This window comes from Monopterus albus, unplaced genomic scaffold (assembly GCF_001952655.1).
Source record: "Monopterus albus unplaced genomic scaffold, M_albus_1.0 scaffold51.1, whole genome shotgun sequence".
Lineage (NCBI taxonomy): Eukaryota > Metazoa > Chordata > Actinopteri > Synbranchiformes > Synbranchidae > Monopterus > Monopterus albus.
Genome location: NW_018127931.1, coordinates 6,095,187 through 6,115,409, shown reverse-complemented (window position 1 = coordinate 6,115,409; position 20,223 = coordinate 6,095,187). Strand labels below are relative to the sequence as shown.

At 40.2% G+C, this 20,223-nt stretch overlaps 2 protein-coding genes across 5 annotated transcripts; both read right to left on the bottom strand.

The window, feature by feature from the left end:
- Window positions 1–1,096: 1,096 nt before the first annotated feature.
- LOC109960931 (ankyrin repeat and SOCS box protein 13-like) lies at window positions 1,097–14,347 on the bottom strand. Of its 2 annotated transcripts, none has more exons than XM_020601418.1 (6): window positions 14,202–14,347; window positions 10,516–10,703; window positions 10,261–10,417; window positions 9,998–10,132; window positions 8,177–8,368; window positions 1,097–1,837 (listed from the first exon to the last, which is right to left on the bottom strand). In XM_020601418.1, the coding sequence occupies exons 1-6, from the start codon at window positions 14,242–14,244 to the stop codon at window positions 1,797–1,799; spliced, it is 756 nt and encodes a 251-aa protein (XP_020457074.1). In that variant the 5' UTR covers window positions 14,245–14,347; the 3' UTR covers window positions 1,097–1,796. The 2 variants fall into 2 exon arrangements, with proteins under 2 accessions (XP_020457074.1, XP_020457073.1); XM_020601417.1 differs by lacking the exon at window positions 1,097–1,837 and adding an exon at window positions 6,267–7,593.
- Window positions 14,348–14,731: 384 nt separating this feature from the next.
- Window positions 14,732–19,504, bottom strand: asb13a.1 (ankyrin repeat and SOCS box containing 13a, tandem duplicate 1). 3 transcript variants are annotated; one of them, XM_020601404.1, is made up of 6 exons: window positions 19,418–19,504; window positions 18,870–19,057; window positions 18,078–18,234; window positions 17,869–18,003; window positions 15,453–15,644; window positions 14,732–15,307 (listed from the first exon to the last, which is right to left on the bottom strand). In XM_020601404.1, the coding sequence occupies exons 1-6, from the start codon at window positions 19,458–19,460 to the stop codon at window positions 15,168–15,170; spliced, it is 855 nt and encodes a 284-aa protein (XP_020457060.1). In that variant the 5' UTR covers window positions 19,461–19,504; the 3' UTR covers window positions 14,732–15,167. The 3 variants fall into 3 exon arrangements, with proteins under 3 accessions (XP_020457060.1, XP_020457061.1, XP_020457062.1); XM_020601405.1 differs by having other exon boundaries at window positions 19,370–19,458; XM_020601406.1 differs by lacking the exon at window positions 17,869–18,003.
- Between the last annotated feature and the right edge of the window lie 719 nt (window positions 19,505–20,223).

Below are 20,223 nucleotides of genomic sequence, written 5' to 3'. Positions count from 1 at the left end.
TTGCCTTCTGAAGGAAGACTTTAGAAAGCCGCTGTGGCTAAAAGGTGAGCACATTAGCCAGGTGTCATTAGATACAAACTTTAACTCAATAAAATGTTATTATAATAGGTCCCGATTGAAATGTACAATGCAAAATTTGTTACAGCATTGAGTTTTTAAGATAAAGGCAGATCATAAAAATGTATAAGCCTCATAATCCATCCAATACACTCCCACAATAAACCATGAATGGTCAATGCAAAACCCTCATGAATACTGATGTACACAATGTTCCCTAGGGAAGACAGCAGCCATGTTAAAAAAAAGAAAGCAGCAGCTGAACAAATCTGACAAATCCTGAAATTAAACAAAGTAGTCAGACATGGAGGTGCATGCCAAGAAGCACAATGCTGGAGACCATATACCAGTGTGAACTGTTTGGGCAAGAACATAACAGAGCTCAGTGCTTGACATTCGTAAAACATACATCTGATGAGACCACACACTCATCATCTGGCAACTAATAAACACAGTATTTAAATCCAGGCTACCACAAGGCAGCCATACAACCTCACACGTCCATGCATTCCAGCTGTGCTGTGACACACTCCACGACTGATGGTGTGGGCGTCATATGGGACGACAATGGTGATGAGCCAGCAGTTGATGGAAGAGCAATAATCATGTGCAAAATGGAGTAGAAATAACACTTAAGTAATAAATCACAGATGCAGATGATTATTATTTTGGTCGGCTTCTTTTAAAATCTTTTAAAATTGAGATGTCCTTATGGAATCTTTGGTGTCTGAGGAAAGCATAAATACAAGCGGCCAGAACAGTTATGATAAAGTAAATATATTTATCATAGTTTGTGAAATAAAATAATAATAAGGATAATCACCTTTATTTGGCAAAGTATGTTACACACAAGGAATTTGTTTCTGGTACAGAACCGGAAAATGTATGTAAAGCTTACTACGAGTGGCTGTGGCTAAGGAGGAACTGTAAAATGGGCAGTCCACTAATGGCAGGGCTGGCAGTCGTGTGGCTAATGTGCCATTGTAATGTATGTAAAGCTTACTACGGGTGGCTGTGGCTAAGGAGGAACTGTAAAATGGGCAGTCCACTAATGGCAGGGCTGGCAGTCGTGTGGCTAATGTGCCATTGTAAAACCTGGCTTCAATTCATTACCTCACTATCTGCATCCCCACACTCCACCGTCTCCAAAGTGTTTGTACACCTGTATGCGCAGTAGTTTTTTCCATGGGCAGTGGCATATATGTTTCAAGCCCCACTTTATGTATACACAATAGATATACAGTAGTTGAGGCCCCTGGTCACACTGGAAAGAAGCACAGCAAAGCCTGGGTCACAGTTTCTGTACAAGTACACACATTCTCCTGTTAAGTTTTTATTTATTTTGCACCACTCTGCTTGGTGACCAAAGGCTGATTGCAGTATTTCCATGGAAATTAACAGTTTTAAATGTCATTACTCACATCACATTCCCATTCAAATAAATGTATCCACACTCAACCCTTAAAAGGATGAGATGTCATGTTTCTGATGTGGGTAACAAATAAACATTGATCAGAGCCAATGTGCAAATGCTGCAATTTGTACACCACCAATCAAAGCAGGAACAGTTGTCATTCACTTTGCCCATAAAGCATTAATAAGAAGAAATGAAAAGTAGATCCACAGAATAGAAGAAAGATGTAGTCCTTCTGGCAATCCAGGCCCTTTTGAACTGTCCTACTGACGAACAGGCCTGTGTCACCGGGGGTTTGGCGTCTTGGAAAGAATCTCTGCTGACTTCATTCACGCTGGAGTGACTCGATTTGAGACTGGGGACTCCCTTCACAAAATACAACCAGATGGCTCAGTCATCTAGCTGCTTATAAAGTGTAACTACACAGTGTGTGTGCGTGTGAGTGTAACCCTGGGAGCCGACTTCCAGACACATGTATATTTCTCAGTCCAAAGTAGCTGACTTTAAGTGAGGGAGCAGACCAGACTCAGACCAACTGGGACCCTCTGAACTGCTGCTGAAAACAAATTAACTGCAGCAAGAAACTACATTTAGGGTTTTTAATTTAGTGGTGTAATTATTAAATTACCTTAATTAGAAAGTTAAACACCTAGATCTGTCCTTCTTTGTCATGCATTCCTGAGAAGGCTGCAAGAGATCATGGGCAGAGGACCTTAGGACGTGTCTCAAAGTCTATAGTCAACTCTATGCCGTTTACCCAGATGAATAGCCTGTGAGTCAAAATGCCAAAAATGAGCTTCCATGGTCAGGTTTACAGCATTATTCTTGTATGTGCTTTTATGAAAGGGCTGATGTGGGTGGAAAGTGAGTAAAACGTCATCTTATAGGCTTAGAGATGTGCTGTTCAACAGTATATCATATAAAGAATCGGTTATTCAATTAATGTATGGAAAACTATGTTAATGAGAGACAGATCTAAATAATAAGACACCAATATTTGATGTTAACCTTATATGTTGGCACCTGCTTCATCACTTCAAGCCTGTGAAGTACACTGGAACCAACCACTGTCATCACAGCCCTTGAAAGTTCGAGTTCAGTCAGGGAATGTGACATTTCATCTCATATCTCTACAAAAATGCAAAAGTAACAGGTGTACTGTTTGTGTAAAAAGCACTATTAATAGGAAAGAATGGTGCCATCTTTCTTCATACAGACAATTCTGATTTATTATATTCAGTTTTATGTGCTGATGGGTCACATTCATGTTATTGACACTAGAAATATACTGAAATAACTTTTTTAATAGAGGGAAGTCGTAACTTTTCTTCCACTCAGATTCTCACACACCCAAACTCTTCCCAGATCTTAACTACTTGCAATCAGCATAGACTCAACCTGATGTAAACATCATTTTACAATAACACATATGAGAGAATGTCTATCTGCAGAAAATGTGTATGAATGTTTGTGCAATTTGAGGCACGTGTCTTGGGTTCCATGTATTTTGCAGTAATGTATGGTATCTTTGCCTAAACCAGCTCAGTGCGGTGTCTCACATCTGCATCCCATTTCTGGGTGGTGAGTTTCAGGTTGCTGTGTCTAACTGGGGAGTGTAGCATTGGACCATCACAGCACCCATCTCTGTTTATCTCTGACTGTCAAACAAAAGCATCCCAGTTCCTGTCTGCTTAGCGCCTCAAATCTACAAGCTACTCTTCCAATATGCTCTTGTATTTTCCTCTGCCAAGATGTGATTCCCCCTTGTCTTTATGGTGGAGTGAAGAAAAGCTATTTCTCATCAGACAGAAAAAGCTGTGTTTTCTAACAAATACAAGTAAATCAGCAGGGTCGGATTAATTAGCCAAAGCTTGGTGTGAGAGGAGAGTTACAGGAGCCCGTTTATTGTATGCTCTCTGGGAAAACTCTGTTTGCTCTTGGCTCGCTCATACTACAAGCATTTCATTTACAAGTTATTTCTTTATCTATGGTACAGCCTAGTGGTAAGGGAGAACAACTCAGCTCAGAGCAGGACATAGTGTACTCTCAGGGGCACACCGATGATAGTCATTTTGCCAACGTGTGGACTGAACACAGTCAGCTGCTGTTGAATCTTCTGAACTGAGGCGAGTACCCCAGACCAACTGGCCAGCAGCTACTAAGCTAAATACTAATTAGAAGTAATTCATAATAGGGATTTGAAACTCAGCTATGTTTGTCTGGACAACAGCTAATGAGGCTCAAGGAAAAGTAGATTCAACAAAAGCAGTGATTTTACTTTCGAACAAAGCACTGGTACTAACCAATTTCCAGTTTGGACCAGTACTAGCTGGTACTGGTAGTAATCAGTTTGAAGTCTGAAGCATCATGTACCGTTCCTGGTTTGTGTTTACAAGAATATCTTGGCAGCAGACAAGCAAATGACACCATGAGGACAAAGAGTTCAACAAACATGTAAATGTCCTTTGTATGAAAGCCAACAACAAGCATGTCAACACAACAACAGTACAGTTTATTCAAGTAATCAGCACTTCTGTACAGTTTAAAAGAAGAATATTTACTGTCTAACACATTTTGTGAGAAGATTCCTCAGTTTTTCATAGCACCTCGAACAGTCTGTTCTCATCAGTGTGTCAAGATTAAACCTTACAACACTTGGAGCGAGAAAACTGACAATGCTGTTTGTTATGACGAAATGGGAGGAAAGTTCCAAACCAACCTCTCTGTTATTCAACATTCCTATTTTGTAGCAGGAGCCATTTTTCATCTTAGATAACAGGACATTCCCTGCGTAGCTGCCCTCCTCTCTGGTTTTTTCCAATCCCTTCCATTGGTTTATAGTGCTTTGAAACCAAGCATGTTTTGTAATGGTTATTTTAAGCCATAAGTATAAACTCCATTAGTATCAGGGCCAGGTATTTCTTAAAGGGAACACTCCATGTGAAGACTGACAAACCTGTGCTTCAAGATTATTTACAGACTAAGACTTTGATAAACCAGGCAACATTCTGATTAAACAAAGTTCCACAGCTTTTCAGATGGGCTACAAATTCAGGCCAGCATCATGCCACACGGGCACGTTTTGGCAAAGGTCTCAAATGAGGCAAGTGACTGAGGACTGCAAGCATAAAATACTGCTTTTGAATGCTTTGTAAAGATGTGGGACTAAACAGTAAACACAGGTGCAGACCACCAGGAGAGCTGACATATGACCTCTTGCTCTCTGTGCAAGGCAACTGTGCCCGCTGGCAACACAACCTAGAAGGAAGAGGCTTGAAAACTATGAGCTTAAAACACATAAAAGTCCCCGTGTGACGTCAGTAAGGTGCACACGGACTGTGTTTTATCATATGTCTCAAACAGGAAGAAGGGCATTTCACTCTGAAAATCCATTTCCAGGGCTGCACTGGGTTTTAAGGCGGTTACCATGAGTCAGTGTCGCAGATTCACATCCAGCCGTGCACTTCTGTTGCATGTCACTCCCTATCTCTACCTTCCCTTATTTCCTGTCATCACCCAACTGTTGGCTGTCCGATGACAACTATAACATACTCCTCTGTTAGTGCGTTAAAACTTAGCTGCCTCTCTCGGTGCCTTCTACAATCTGTCCACCGCCTGCACGTGCTAGGTGGGATGTAAAACGTGCTGAAGCTAACAGACAGCCTGTAATCATTGCAGGAGGCCCTGTCATGATACAGAGAGCCAATCAAGGACCAGATATGGCATCACCTGAAATAGTAATCTGTCTAATAAAAGAACACAAAGTCAGCTAAATAGTAGTTAGATTATTTTTTACAAATTATTTCACCATTCTGTTTTGCTTTATAGTTTAACTTGAAAGTAACAGCTCCTTTCTCAAATGAGCTTCATGTTGCTGCAGGTTTATTTTCACTACTTATTGTAACATATGAAGTAGACTGACTTGTTACATAGTGACCCAGTCTAACAGATGGACTGTTATACCAAACCCTGAAGACATCGATGGCGTTTTCCCACTTTTCTCTATTTCACAATTTTCTACATCTGTATGATTTGATATGTTTTGTTTCATTAGTTGAAATATTCAGTAAAGTGTTCATTATAAAAATGCAATTAATGGAAAGCACTCTTTTAGTTATGTCAAAAGTATATATACTATAAATTATACATTTGTAATTAAAGGACTAAATATGTAAACGTGCGTAATTAAATTAAGGTGCCTAATGTTTCTGTGCAAGGCCATAATAAGGGTAGCATTAGCACACAGGTACTGTCCTTTAAATGTTTTCACTTCCCATGGTTGAAGAGGTGTCCATACATGCTAGTAAAACTTTAGACAGTATTGTTGTTCACATAAAAGTCGAGCCAAATGCAGCTTTAATACAAAAGCAAGCTGATTGTCTTGAACAAACCCTGACCCTGAATCCTTAACTTCCAGTGGTCTGATCTAATTGTAGTGTGTGTTCAGCTTGATTCAACCTCCATGGATAAATTAAAAGATACTAAACCTCTAAAATGGGTCTTTTCAACTTCAAAGAGAGCCAAAAAGTAATTTCAAGAATTCATAAACAACTTCCTACACCTCCTTCTGAAAAATACCAAGCTCTCTGGGTCGTCTCTATAAGCAGACAGTCACCATGTGCAGAGTGTGAAGCACAGCAATCTAAGACGGAGCAAAGCAGCATCTGGAGAGCTTCACTCCACGTGCTGGTTTGTGTTCCTCTACGTACTGCATGCTTTGGTTTTTTAAATTTTAATTATCCAGGGACTGAGCACGCACAAATCAAATGTCTTATTTCATATTGCTACTCACACAAAATGTCAAATGTCTTATTTCATATTGCTACTCAGCATTAATGGTACACCAGCAAATGTAGTTACCCTCTTGCATTTTCCCAGCAACTCCAGGACTATTTCAGCAACCCTGACATAAAAGGACAACTCTCCTCTTCCTCTCCCTGAGCTAAAATAAATACTCCTCTACAGCCCACTCTAATATTAGAAGCATATTCTTGTCTTGTGGCATCCATTCTGCTTATGTTTATCAAAGTGGCAAACATTATTAAATGCTATTTTAAAACTCCTGTAGTTGCAGTTTATAGTGAAGATTTTATATTGGTGGCCAACAACTAAACTAGCTAAACCAATAACTGTCACACATTGAGCTGATGTTTACCAACCTGAGCCAGTGACTGTGAGTTTACAGTAAATGGAACCAAAGGGAGCAGTGCTGAGTGCAGGCCTTTCTAATATAAGCTGCTACTGAGGAGACACTTCCCTCTCACATTTTTCTTGTCAACACGTCACCTTAAGTGTCAGTGTCCAACAAGTATGTCTGGATGCAAACTAAAACAATAACTATTAATAAACAGATTAGATTAGGCACCCCAGATGCATCAGCTGCACTCTACTATGACACACTACAAGGGATAAAACCACTTAAATTAATTTTCATTCGCCAATGCCCCAAATCTTTATCAGGCCATTGCTGCAGTGGTTCCCAAACCTTTGAGAAGGCATCGCTCATACGAACTTCTTTGTCATTGTACATCCTTAATGTAAGCTAAACTAGTTTCCACTGAATGTAATTATCTCAGCCTGCTCATTATCCACGTCTCAGATTACATTGAGGGCTGGTCTATCATCATTTTGTTAAACTTTATTTAGTGTCAAATCATGACTACTAGCAACTGTGAGTTGTCATGTTATTAGCTGCAGCAAGGCTCCATATCTAAATGGGTTTTAAAAACAGAGATTCTGATGTTTATTGTCTGAAGATACCCAAGAGTTTTTGACTTCTAGTATTCAGGGCAGGAAAAAGAACACTGCATGCTGGTGAAAATGGATGGAAACGTGATGTGGCCTCTCTCTGTAAAAGTCCAAAGAGAACACTGTGCTTGTCTCTACAGTGTGTGTCTTCTGTTACCCTATTATTGCTGCATTTGCCTGCGACTGGCACAGCAGTCTGTGAATTCTTTCTTTGAGCAGTGATCCAACTCCTCCTCCTCGTAGCAGTCAGTGATAACAGAGGTAGCTAACAATGTGTTTTGGTATGTCCAGTTGACCTATGACCGTCAGAGCTCTGGTGCCCAGCTCATTCCTCATTGCTAACCTGCTCAGCTGCTGCAGACTCATGGGAGTGGCTACACACACACACACACACACACACACACACACAGTTAGATGTAGGTTATTACAATATATTGTGTATAATATTTCATAATGATAACATGTCGTGTCATGGCTTTGGAAAATATGCTGCAATACCAAGTAGCTAAAATGTTACCTGGCTCCCAAACTGAATATATGGGCATTCTCACTGAGATTTATAGCCAATATAACTAATGTGCTTGGAATGCATATACTATAATACGTTGAATATGTTTTGGAATGTTTTTAATCCTTTCTACCATCTTCTTCTATATACAGCTATACAATCCTTGTCTCACACTGGTAGTCTACTTTCTATACAAAGCTCAGTTACTGGAAATTCAGCCAAAGTGACTGACCTACATTTGACCAACTGTGTACATGAGCCTCAAGGAACAGCAACAGAGGTAATATATCTCTGAGACTTCCTGGAAGTGAAAACAATCCTTGCTTGCCATCTGCTGGTCTACGCTGACACTGCGCTGCTGTATAGGTCTAAAAGCAGCCACACATACTGGCTCATCAAAATGGTCATGTTCATTTTACATGGAGAACTGACATTTGTGAATAACTTACTCTCATAAAACTGTAGGCAGGCTGCAGAGGGAGATCCTTGTGTGGTGTGGTCCACAGGTTTCCTGTTGTGTGAGTCTCTGGCATAGATGTTGGCCCCAAACTCCACCAGTGTCTCTATCATCTCTACTTGCATGTTTTTTGCAGCATGGTGCAATGGAGTTTCATGCAGCCTTGCAGCATTCACTTTAGCACCTAAAGGGAAAAGGACATGAATGTCAATTCTTGATGGATAAACCTGATGTTATGTTATTCTAGTCTACACATTGCATAAAATGACCAACAATCCACCAACATGTCACTTAACACTTCCTCACTTCTTCACCCTGTGTGTAGGTGAATCCTAATTCTCCTAACTGCATCCACATTTGCCTCACTAGTGTCTTTTCTTTGTATCTCAGTTCTGCCCATGTAAGATGTGAGGAAAAGATGCAAGAAGAAACTATGAGGAGAGAGGAACCAAGGAAACACATCTTAACTGACAGGAGACATCCTTTCCTCCAATCCTTAAGGCAAAGCCTCCAATCACAAACTGATTTCTGATAAAGGGGCGTGTCAATCGGTAACAGAATTCTGCAAAGGTTACAGCTCCTCCAGGAAGCCTCCTCGTTCCACAGAGCAGACGTAAGAGCTTTGGGAGATCCTTCATCATGGCTGACTGGGACGACTTCCAGGTCAAGCGAGGATTGAGGACCAAGGAATGATAAAATAAGGGAGTTGGGATTCACTTCATGTCTCTCAGTTCCAGGCCCATTGGTTCCTACACAGAACCAAGTACTTTCCTAAAATGGTTGGTCACTGTTGTTTTTAACAAATGCTGCTCAAACAGGAAAAAATAGAGCATTTGTTAGGACTATATTGCGCAGCAGACTAATCAGAGTTTGGTGCTTTCGTGACAATTTGTGGCAACAGAACCATGTTTGTGGGACTGAGTCAAAATAAACTACAGTGTGTGTTCATGATAATGAAGAAACATGTCACCCAGTGGAACCGCGTGGCTCATTATTGTGTTTTAATATATTCTGGACAACAGTGGAGCTCTGTGACACAAGGAATTAAACAGCATCAGGCTTTCTGTATGGTGTTTTTTGCTCTTTACATAGGATTAGTTGAAGGAACATACAGAATACTGCCATTCTTATCCTTAAACCTTTATGAACATTATGAAAGCATTTATTAACAATTAAAACTACAAATCACTTATATGTTACTACCAATTTTTCCAATAAATACATATAATTTTAGACTGATTTGCTCAAATTCCAGGTGCTTAGGTGACTACAGTATTACAGTGGCCTTGGAATGTATTCAGACCCCTTCACTTTTTGCACACTTTATATTGTAGATTTAATTTGAAATGCATAAAACTGCCATGTTTGCCAGTGCTAACCACTGCAGCACATTTCCACCCCTACCTCTGTTCATTTTTATGCAGCATACTACTGTATCTGTACACACAATGACACCAAAGCCCACCAAAGCTGTGTCATTGCTTATGGGCAAAACTAACTTGAGTCACACCCTGTTAGAAAAACAGTTAAGTTGTATGTTTAGACTCCAATTTAAATATGGAGTAATCCCCAAATTCTATTGTGAATATCTCATAACACCAATTTTCAAGGTAAATCACACGGAGCTTATTTAAAAATGCATGTATTTGCCTGTATTTTCACAGGCCAGCTAACTTGTCCTCCAGTTACAACAGCACTCGAATGCTACACACATCTTCCATGCTATCAGGTTTAAAATATGATCCCAAATACTGTATCTGAATGCAGTAAACATATAAGCAATTGCCTGGTCCTGCTTTGCACTGATACTCACCTGCATTAAGTAGCACTTTAACACAGTCTATGTGTTTGTTAACACAAGCCACATGCAGCGGTGTCCCGTAGTAAAGATCGTACGACTCCAGACAAGCACCCATGGCAATTAGGAGCTTCACACAGTCCGAGTTACCTGAAATAGAAGCAGAGTCTTGCGTTACACAGGGCTGTCTCACACAAAATAAACATTAGCTCTAAGAAAGTGGGTAAACTTGATTCCACAGAAACTCAAAGTTACATGAAGACAGACAAAGTATTCACCTCCCATGCAAGCCTCATGGAGAGGTGAGGCTGTGCGTGAAGTCAGAGCAGGGTTGGCCTTGGCACCATGCTCCAGCAAGAGCTTCACACACTCCAGGCTACCAGCTGAACAAGCATCACACAGCGGGGTACTGCCATCGACATTCCTCGCATTGACCTGAGATGCATCATGGGACATGGGATTAGACATACATACTGTTCGCACAGAATCACTTATGATATGGCAGATAGGCATCTCTCACTCTTCTGGTTTACCTGAGCTCCAGCATCCAGCAGCAGCTGGACGCACTGGGCCTGCCCGTGGAGACACGCCTCATGCAGTGGTGTGATGGAGTCCACGGCCACAACATTAACCGAAGCACCACTTTGAATGAGGTCCCGCAGCTGAGAGGCCTGGCCAAGGGAGGCTGCATTGTGAACCTCTGTTCTCTCAGACCAGCAACCTGCAGGGGAACAGGTCAGGCATTGCTCAGAACCCTCACAATATGTTATCTGGACTTATTAAAAATGTAATATTGCCTACTTTGAGATGTATTTAATGTATTACTAGTGCTATATAAATTGTATATATCCATCAATCCACATCAAAAACTTAAATATCTCATTTACAAAAGTATTCAGATATTCATACCATTGGCTGTGTTACTATACATTGTGGTCAGGTGCATCCTGTTTGCTTTAATGCTCCTTGAGAAAAAAAGTTTGACCTGCAATAAAATAGCGGAGGGGCATAGATTGGGGCTAGAAAACCATTTCTAAAGCTCTAAGTGTTCCCAGGAGCACAGGGACCTCTATAACTGTGAAATTGAAGATGTGTGAAACCACCAGGACTCTTCTTAGAGTCAGTCATCTGGCCAAACTGAGCAACTGGGCAAAAAAGGTCTCTTCATCATTCAGGACTTTATGGTAGAGTGGCTAGACAGAAAATACTCTGAGTAAAAGGCAGATGACAGCACAAATTACATTAAAGTGCTCATGGCATGCTCATGTTCAGCCATTTAATTGTTTAATCTTGGGTACCTCTAGATTACCTTTGCGCTCATCATAAATCTCAATAATCAGTAATTATTTCAGAACAGATAAAACCCAAGAGCCTCCTCCTGAAAATGAGAGGATAGTTCATGAACGCGCACAACCCCTGCTGCCGGTGATGGGTCCAAAGCCTGTTTCTCCATCGAGGTGTGTTTCCCCTAACCTGAATCCTAACATTATCCTAACCACAACCACTGGGAAACACATATCAGAGAAACACTTTGACACAAGACCAGTCAGGAAGCCAGGACAATGCATAAACAAAAAACACTGACAAATAAGCTACATTTTTGACAATGAGAATACCTCAAATCCTACCTGACATGTTCGAACCAGAATATGAAAGTGAACAGCACAACGAACCGCAACAACATTAATTATGAATTTCTCCTCCATAGACAGGTAAACGACAGTATATGTACTGATGAAAAGAGATGTGTAACACTCTAAACAAAGCAGGTAATTGAGAAACAAACCCCATATTTAAACTGGGGTAGTGCAGACATAGTAACTTCTCCAGCCTTACAACAATTCTCTCTAAAGTTACAGAAACAACAAATTAACAGACATGCGCTGTGTTTTTTTAAACTTACCGTTAAGTCCTACTGAGTAATAGAAACAACATTCCCTTTCAAGTAGCTCCAAGATCAGTAAATCTAACCAGTGATCACTGCATCTTCCTCCACAAATCCCTCGTGTTACAATCACATACATTCCCAAAGTAATGAAATTAATTCCAACAGGAAGCTTGGCACAGACAATAACATCATGGATCATTAATCCACTTGTTAACCAGCAACACATCACATGCGACACTGGACTCAAGTTATCAAAACAAACAGGTGCTGTGCTCCAGAGGAATCCAGTGTTGATGAGCTGATCATTCACTGCCTCAGGGTGCTTTACTGGCTGGCTACTTGTAGGTTTGACCCAGTCTGGTAAAACAGTGAGTCCCTGTACAGGAACATTCCCGGACCTGCAGTAACCTCAGGCCCTGTATTTTCGCCACATCGTCTGGTCACAATGCAGGCAGCAGGAGGTAAAATATATCCACCAAACCATGTGTAGTCGAAAAACCCCACTTTTAATATGGCACCAGTGGATGTCAGGCAAGCTCACATGAATGCACAACTGCCTAGAGCTTATGACCATTCAAGGAGATCCTTATACTATCATATAAGACTTTACATTGTTGGAAAAATAAGCCTCACCAGCGAGTTCACGAGACTTGTACAAACCGAGTTGCTTCTGCATAGAAGTACTAGAACATACCTAAACCTCGATTTTTGAGCTTTAGGTCACCTTTAAGATGATAGTTCACCATTGTAACATTGTAGGTAAGTCAGACAACAAGGAATCACATGCCACGGGCTGTTTAAGAAAAGCAGTTACTTTATGTGCAAGCAATCAAGTGAAATTAAAATACTTGTATATACTTGTATTAGAATCCTTAAGTAAAATGAGAGATTTCAGTTACAACATTTTCTGTAGCTCATTCTATATGGATGGATTACTCAATGGGCTACCTGGGCTCAGGGCCAGGGGCCCAAGGGATCAAACTGAATGTCACCTGAAAATAGTGTCTTAGAAAGAGACCAACTGCAAAATGCAAAATGACTATAAAGAGATAAAAAAAAACATCTAAAGAGAGATGCAAAATGTCTTCAAAGAGATGCAAAACCTCCACAGAGATGCTAAGCAGCAGCAAGGAGATACAAATCATATACTGACATAAATTGACTATTAAAACAGTGAAAAAGACCAGAGAAATGCAAAACATCTTCAAAGACCATAAAATGACAAAACACATTTTTTAAGTGTCTGTTTTAGTATTGGTGTGTTGCTTCATATGCAGCGGGGTGGGGGGCCCTTTTACTTGCTTGTACCCAGGAGTCCACTGTATCATAATCTGTCCATGCCTATAAATTGTATAGTACCTGAAAGCAGCAGCTCTAAGCTCAGTTTGAACAGGACGTACAGCTAATGCTAAAATATTATATGACCTCACATTGTAAGTGCTGTGACCAGAGAGCACAGGTAATGAGGTAGTCAGTCTGTAGTCTGGCAGCTAGAATTAACCAAACTGAATCTCTCTGATATAGTTTTGCTGTTTTATGGCGCCTCATTATTATTCTTCACTAGCATGGTCACCTCTTTACTCCTCATAGGCTCAACTCTCCTGGCAGCTCTCAACCAACTAAGCCATGTATATTGTGAACCGACATTGAAAGGACACACTGCTGCCCAAGGAACATTTATAAACAGGTGTCCAATTACTTTTGAACTGTTGCAATTTGGGCACTATGTGTTTAAAAGCAATATAATAGCTAACATTAGGGATCAAATGGTTTACGGTTATTTATGAATTTATTGACAATTATGTCGCATTTTTGCCTGTACTACCATGTTGTCATAGCTGTTAGCAATTCCTAATCCATTAATGCAAACCTGGCCCTGCATACAGTAAGAGACTTTTTAATAGCTTGTAATGCCTTTTCAAAGAGACGTGAATTCAATGCTTTTTTATTTTATTTTCCAGACCTGCAGATACTCTTCTTCAAAGTTATTAAGAATTACCCTCTATGTCATGTATATGAAATGCCATCTTCTAACATGGGATACACGGTTTCTATAGGCTATGTCAAAAGCTATTTTTGCTTCTACAGAAAAAGAAATGATATTCAGTAGTGAGGTATTATGGGTTAAAATACACCCAGTATTGTCAGTAAATCCTTAGTATTAACAGCTCACTACAGCAGAACATACTAGAGGACTGCCGCTCGCCTGCATGTTAGGTCGGTGTAACCACTGCCAGTCGTTTATGTCGACATCAAACTGAGTCAACCACCTGGGAAAGCGGTAAGTCTCAGCCGGTTTCAACGGCCATGTTGTCTTTAAATCATACCCACCTATGTCTCCGAAGAAATACGGCCGAGCGTTTTTAATTTCCATCCTCCGCCTTTTTATCAATGCAGACTTAGCAATCTTAACGCAAAACCAGAAATGCGGAATATTTGTAAACAGCCGCCTCCTCTTTACATGCGGCAGAAGTCACATGGCACACCAGAAGGTCGAAGCGCATGCTGGGATTTGTAGTGTTTTATCCCCTAATAGGCCATTGTACACGGAACACTGCAACTACTTTTTATTCTTTGGTTAGATAAATACACAATATTATATTTAAATACAACGACATGTGCATAATTTAAGCAGCAATGATGACATCAGTCCTGAGCCACATGACTTTAAATAACTATGATGATAACCTAGTATAGTCCCAATTATAAATATAGTGTCCAAGATATAATATTTAAAATCAAACACTAGTATCTCATACAGGTTTAGAAATCCAGTTAAGTGTCAGTCTGTAGTGATGTGGGTTGGTGTCAAAAGAATTTCAAAACAGAGCAACAAAGTCACTGGAATGGTAACAGCAGTATTTCTTTACTTGCAGCAAGGAGACAAGTCAGCATGAGCATACAGAGTTGTCTGAATGAGATAGGTTGAAACAGTACAATATATAGTTGAAAGGGAACTCCCTGAGGACGCAACCCAGGTGTTAATCAAGTTGTAAAGCAGATTTAAACAGCAAAATAGAATGAGAGGGTTTGCCCTGATAACCCCTTAGACACTAAATAAGCTGGGTGCATGTTTATTTTCACAGTTTATGGCTGGGGTCCTCTAAGTCTGGAACACCCTGTAGTTGAATATATCATAGCAAACAAAGTTTAAAAGAAAGATAAGACATGTCCTTCAACTCACACAAGCAGTTTCTCACAGGTCTCTGTTCTGAAAGTTTAAAATCCATTAAATAGCATATACTGGTTAATATATTGATTAGAGCACAGTTTAAAACATATTTAATAATGTAATTCTCATGACAGTTGGTCACAGTACTGGAGGTAGTTGTGGATGCGACGGGATATGTTCAGCTGACCTATGACCTCTGAAGCTCTGGTACCAAGCATCCTCCTTGTAGCGATTCTACAAAGCTGCTGGAGGCTCAGAGGATGACCTGTCACGTAAAAGAGGTTTTCCTAAGCATAGACATCATAATTCACGATTCAAAAGCAATACTGAGAAAATAAATAACTTTCTATAGCTTTTGTTAGAACAACTGCCTGTCGTGATTGTAATTCAGAAGCAATGCAGGCATTTACTTTCATAAAACCTGAGGCAGGTGTAACAGGGAGACTCTGGTGTTGTGTAGTCGACAGGTTTTCTTCCCAGGTTATCACTAGCGTACACATTGGCTCCAAACTCCACCAGCAGCTCAATCATGTTCATCATGTGGATACGTGCTGCATGATGCAAAGCTGTCTCATGGAACTTCATTGAATTCACACAGGCACCTGTAGAAAGTTAGGAAAATCTTAGGACTGTTATGTTTTGAGCTTATAAAAGCTGAAATAGCCAAATCATGGGATTTGACTAAAAGAGTGATTGTCATATACAGACAGCACCAGGACACATTTAAAATGTAGTTAGGCCAAAGTGATGTCGAGGGCAGGGCCTCGCCCTGTTAAATAAAACAAATTGTCATGCCAAAATCATATTTCAGTACATATACAACAGTTCTCAGAGGGGTGACCAGTGGATAGGATTGGCGGACACACACATTCAAGCATTTTCTGCCCATGCAGGTACACTGTTTCTCATACTCACACACCCACACTGTATAAAACCAAAAATGCATTCAAACACATGAACAAAACAAATGCACACACATTTCACCCTCCCCAGCAGTGCACCATACTGGTTACTGAGCCTCAGGAGACTCACTAAATCACACAGAGGCCCCAGCAGAAATGAGGGATAACAGCTCAACTACACTGTATGCTCAGAATAAATGTGCCTTGTGGAGTTTCACATTTGCAAAGAATATTTTGAATACTATGAAAGCTGTTTTGAGTCTGTCTTCTTTTATTTCCACAAGCTCCTTAGCTATGTCATTGAAATTTAGAGCCACAATGGATGAGATAAATATAAAAAAAAATCAAAAAGCAACTAGAATAAGAGTAAATATGTTACACTGCAAGTGACAGCTAACAGAACATTCCACTGCAACACCAGGGCCCAGTAGCAGAGCTATACCTCCTGCTGCCTGCACTGTGACCAGAGGATGTGGAGAAAAATACAGGGCCTAAGGTTACTGCATGTCCAGAATGATTCCTGTGCAGGGACTCGCTGTTTTACGTGACTGGGTCTAACCTATGATCAGTCGGCCTGTGAAGCCACCACCGTGGTTAATGATCAGCTCATCAATGCTGGATTCCCCTGGAACACAGTACCTGTTTGTTTTGACTGCTTGAGGCCAGTGTGTCTGCAGCATGTGATGTGTTGCTGGTTAACAAGCAGATTAACGATCCATGATGTTATTATCAGCGCTAAGCTACCTGTTGAAATTAATTTCACTACTTTGGGACTGTATGTGGTTGTGTGGGGGAAGACACGGTGACCACTGGTTGGATTTCCTGACCTTGGAGTTGCTTGAAATGGAGTAATGTTTCCACTACTTGGTGGGACTTAATGGTATGTTTAAAAAAAAAACACGTTGCATGTCTGTTAATGCCTTGTTTCTGTAACGTTAGAGAGAATTGTTGTAAGGCTGGAGAAGTTACTATGTCTGCATTATGCCAGTTAAAATATGTTTTTTTTTTCTCTTTTCATCACTACATATATATCATTGTTTACCTATCTATGGAGGAGAAATTCATATTAATTAATGCCGCCGCGGTTCATTGTGCTGTCCACTTGCAACACAACACCGGCAACAGAAGCTGTGCACGTTCACGAACTATCCTCTCATTTGTAGGAAGAAGCTTTCTGTTGTTAATATTCTGTAATAATTACGGACTATTTGGAGCTATGAGGGGTGCCAAGCTAATCTAGAGGTACCCAAGATTAAACATTAAATGGCTGGAAATGAGCATGTCATGGGGACTTTAACCTCATCCTAATCATTTCATAGCCTATCTATGTTTCACATAGATATCTTTTGGGGAATGCTGATTGGTAGGTTGAACTTTGTCAGTAGTGTCCCAGATGCATCATCTGTCAAAAATAGACTTGATGTGTATCTTCAGCAAAGTGTACCAGAGAGCCATATGAAGGACGGATCAAAGACAGAAGGCAGCCGGACCCAGTGGAATCACAACCACTGACTATACTGGCAGTGATCAGCTCAGATGACTGTGTGACAGACAGAGGGTAATGCAGCCACATCCAATGAAAATTAGGGGTAATCTTATATAAACCAGAATATTTCAATTTGAACATTATGTTACCAAATGAATATGGGGTAAAAGCGGTTTTCAATACATTTGATTCCTTTTTTATTTACAACTTCCACAGCATCCCAACTTTTTTAGAAAAGGAGTTGTACATTAAAGTTATTGAAAGGGTTGTTGGTGGCATTGTGGAAAATGTAAGAAACTGAAACAAATTATGTAGGTTAGAAGACAATAAGTAAATATCAAAACTACACTACACCATTATACAAGCAGAGATGTCTGAGTGCGCCTCATTTTCAAGGGTGGATTAACATATTTTCAGACCTGTTGTCTTCTTCCTGACCTGCATTAAGCAGCTCCCTGACAGAGTCCACATGTCCTTTAGCACAGGCGATGTGGAGGGGTGGACCAAAATGCACATCATACGCCTCGAGCTGGGCACCACTGGCTATCATCAACCTCACTACTTCGACATTACCTGAAAGGGATATATATTTTCATTCACAGTGAAGTAATCTAATGGGGTATGTCTTAGTGCTGCTTAAGTATTACCGCGTATGCAGGCCTCGTGAAGTGGTGAAGCGGTGAGAGCTGTGAGGGACGGGTTCACTTTGGCTCCATACTCCAACAGCAATTTGGCACAGTCCAGGCTGCCAGAAGCACAAGCATTACACAGAGGGGTGCTGCCATGGATGGTCCGTACATCGACCTGGAGCAACCAAAGAAGCACTTCCATGTTATTATTTCTATACAACTTTAGACTATTTTAGTAGCACATCACTCTTACCAGAGACTATCACAGTGTGACAAGTGGGTAAACATATTATCATTAACTATTGATCAATAACATGTATTTTTACATTAGACTGTGTCATAGAGCTGCTGACTCAAACCCACTGAAACATCTGAGACCACAGACTGCTTAAAGTCTGCAAAAGCATGTTTATTTTGCTCTTTTCCAGCCATTTCATGTTTAATCTTAGGTACCTCTAGATTATCTTGGCACCCTGCTCATAACTCCAAATAGCCTGTAATTATTTTAGAATATTAACAAGAGAGTTTCTCTTCCTTAAAAAGAGAGTATACTGTAGTTCGTGAACATGCACACCTGTTGCCAGGGCTGTGCGTTTGCGAGATGTGTATAAACCGAGTTGCTTCTGCATAGAAATACTAGAACATACAGTTATGTACAGCTCATTTTCTGAGCTTTAGGTCACGTCTAAGATGATAATTCACCATTGTAATATTGTATACAAGTCAAAAAACAAGGAAAAGCATGACATGGGTTCTTTAAAAATTGTGTGTTGTACCGATGAGGGGTGGGACTACACATGTATATCCCACCTGGGCTCCAGCCTCCAGCAGCAGGCGGGCACAGTTCGGATGAGCCATTATACAGGCCTCATGAAGTGGGGTGATGTTGTCCACAGTCACCATGTTGACAGAGGCTCCACTTTCTATCAGCTGTTTGAGCTGCAAGGCTCTGCCATGGGACGCTGCCTCATGCAGGGCAGTGCGGTCTGCCCAGAAACCTTACACAGCTGGTGACACATAAGCAGAACATTCACAAACATATGGGTACAAACCAAGCTTTGCTCAGTTGTCATTCTATATGTAAATAACTGCAGAGGTTTCTCTGTATAGATTAGCTTTTTATATGACCCTACTCCATTTTTTGTACATGTAACTATTAATTATCTTCTTTACACTGTTTAGCATGTAAGCTAACGTACCTCCACAACTTTTTACAAAACACTAAATGATTATTAGTTACTAGGCTATCAGCTAACTAGCTATCAGCTAGTAAACGCAGAAACTACTTTATAATAAGTGTGTTTCCTCACCTTGACAAAGAAACACTAACATTTACGACCATCATTAACAGTGCTCACCGATATCACCGAGAGACGAACGGCGTGCAGCTGTCACTGCCATGTTGCTGTAGGCTGCAGCCGGCCAGAGCCTCGGAGTAGGGAGGGTGAAGTAGATTTTTAAATAAAGCTTTATTATTTCAGAGAACAGACAGAACAGAGTAGAACATAGCCAGGGAACATAAGGACAATATTAACCTAACTAACACATAACAAGGGAAGACAGCGGGGGAAAAACACAAAAGGAGATTGATAAATAAAGGTCAATATAGTAAACTTCATATAAGTGTATTATTTTAACAGCTTAGGCATTTTGAGAGTTTAATACTTTCCAAGTATCTCTTAATGTAATTTATGAACACAGCCAGAGAGGTATGCTCTATTATATTTCGACTTATGAATATGAGGTTTAGCAATTCTAAACATAAGGTTTATTATAAAATATTTGTCATCATTCTCTTTCTTGTAATCAAAGGTCCCCAAAAGAATGTCTTTAAAGGAGAAACAGAAGTCACTGAGACTTTTACTTTGAATAAAAGCAAGAATATCTGACCAAAACATCTCAGTATAGTTACAGGACCAAAACAAGTGCACAGTAGTTTCAGGAGTATATAGAAAGAGCAGCTGGTGTTGATGTCTTTTATAAACCTTGAAGAAAGAAAAGACTTGACAGGATAATATTTATACAGTAATTTAATTGGAATTGTCATCTTATTAGTTTAAATATATTTATAAGGTAAGGTCCAATGTTTTTTCCTAAGTATGTTACTAACAGTACCATCCTAGTATGATACTACATGGGGTACAATGAGTAAGCTGTTGAAAGA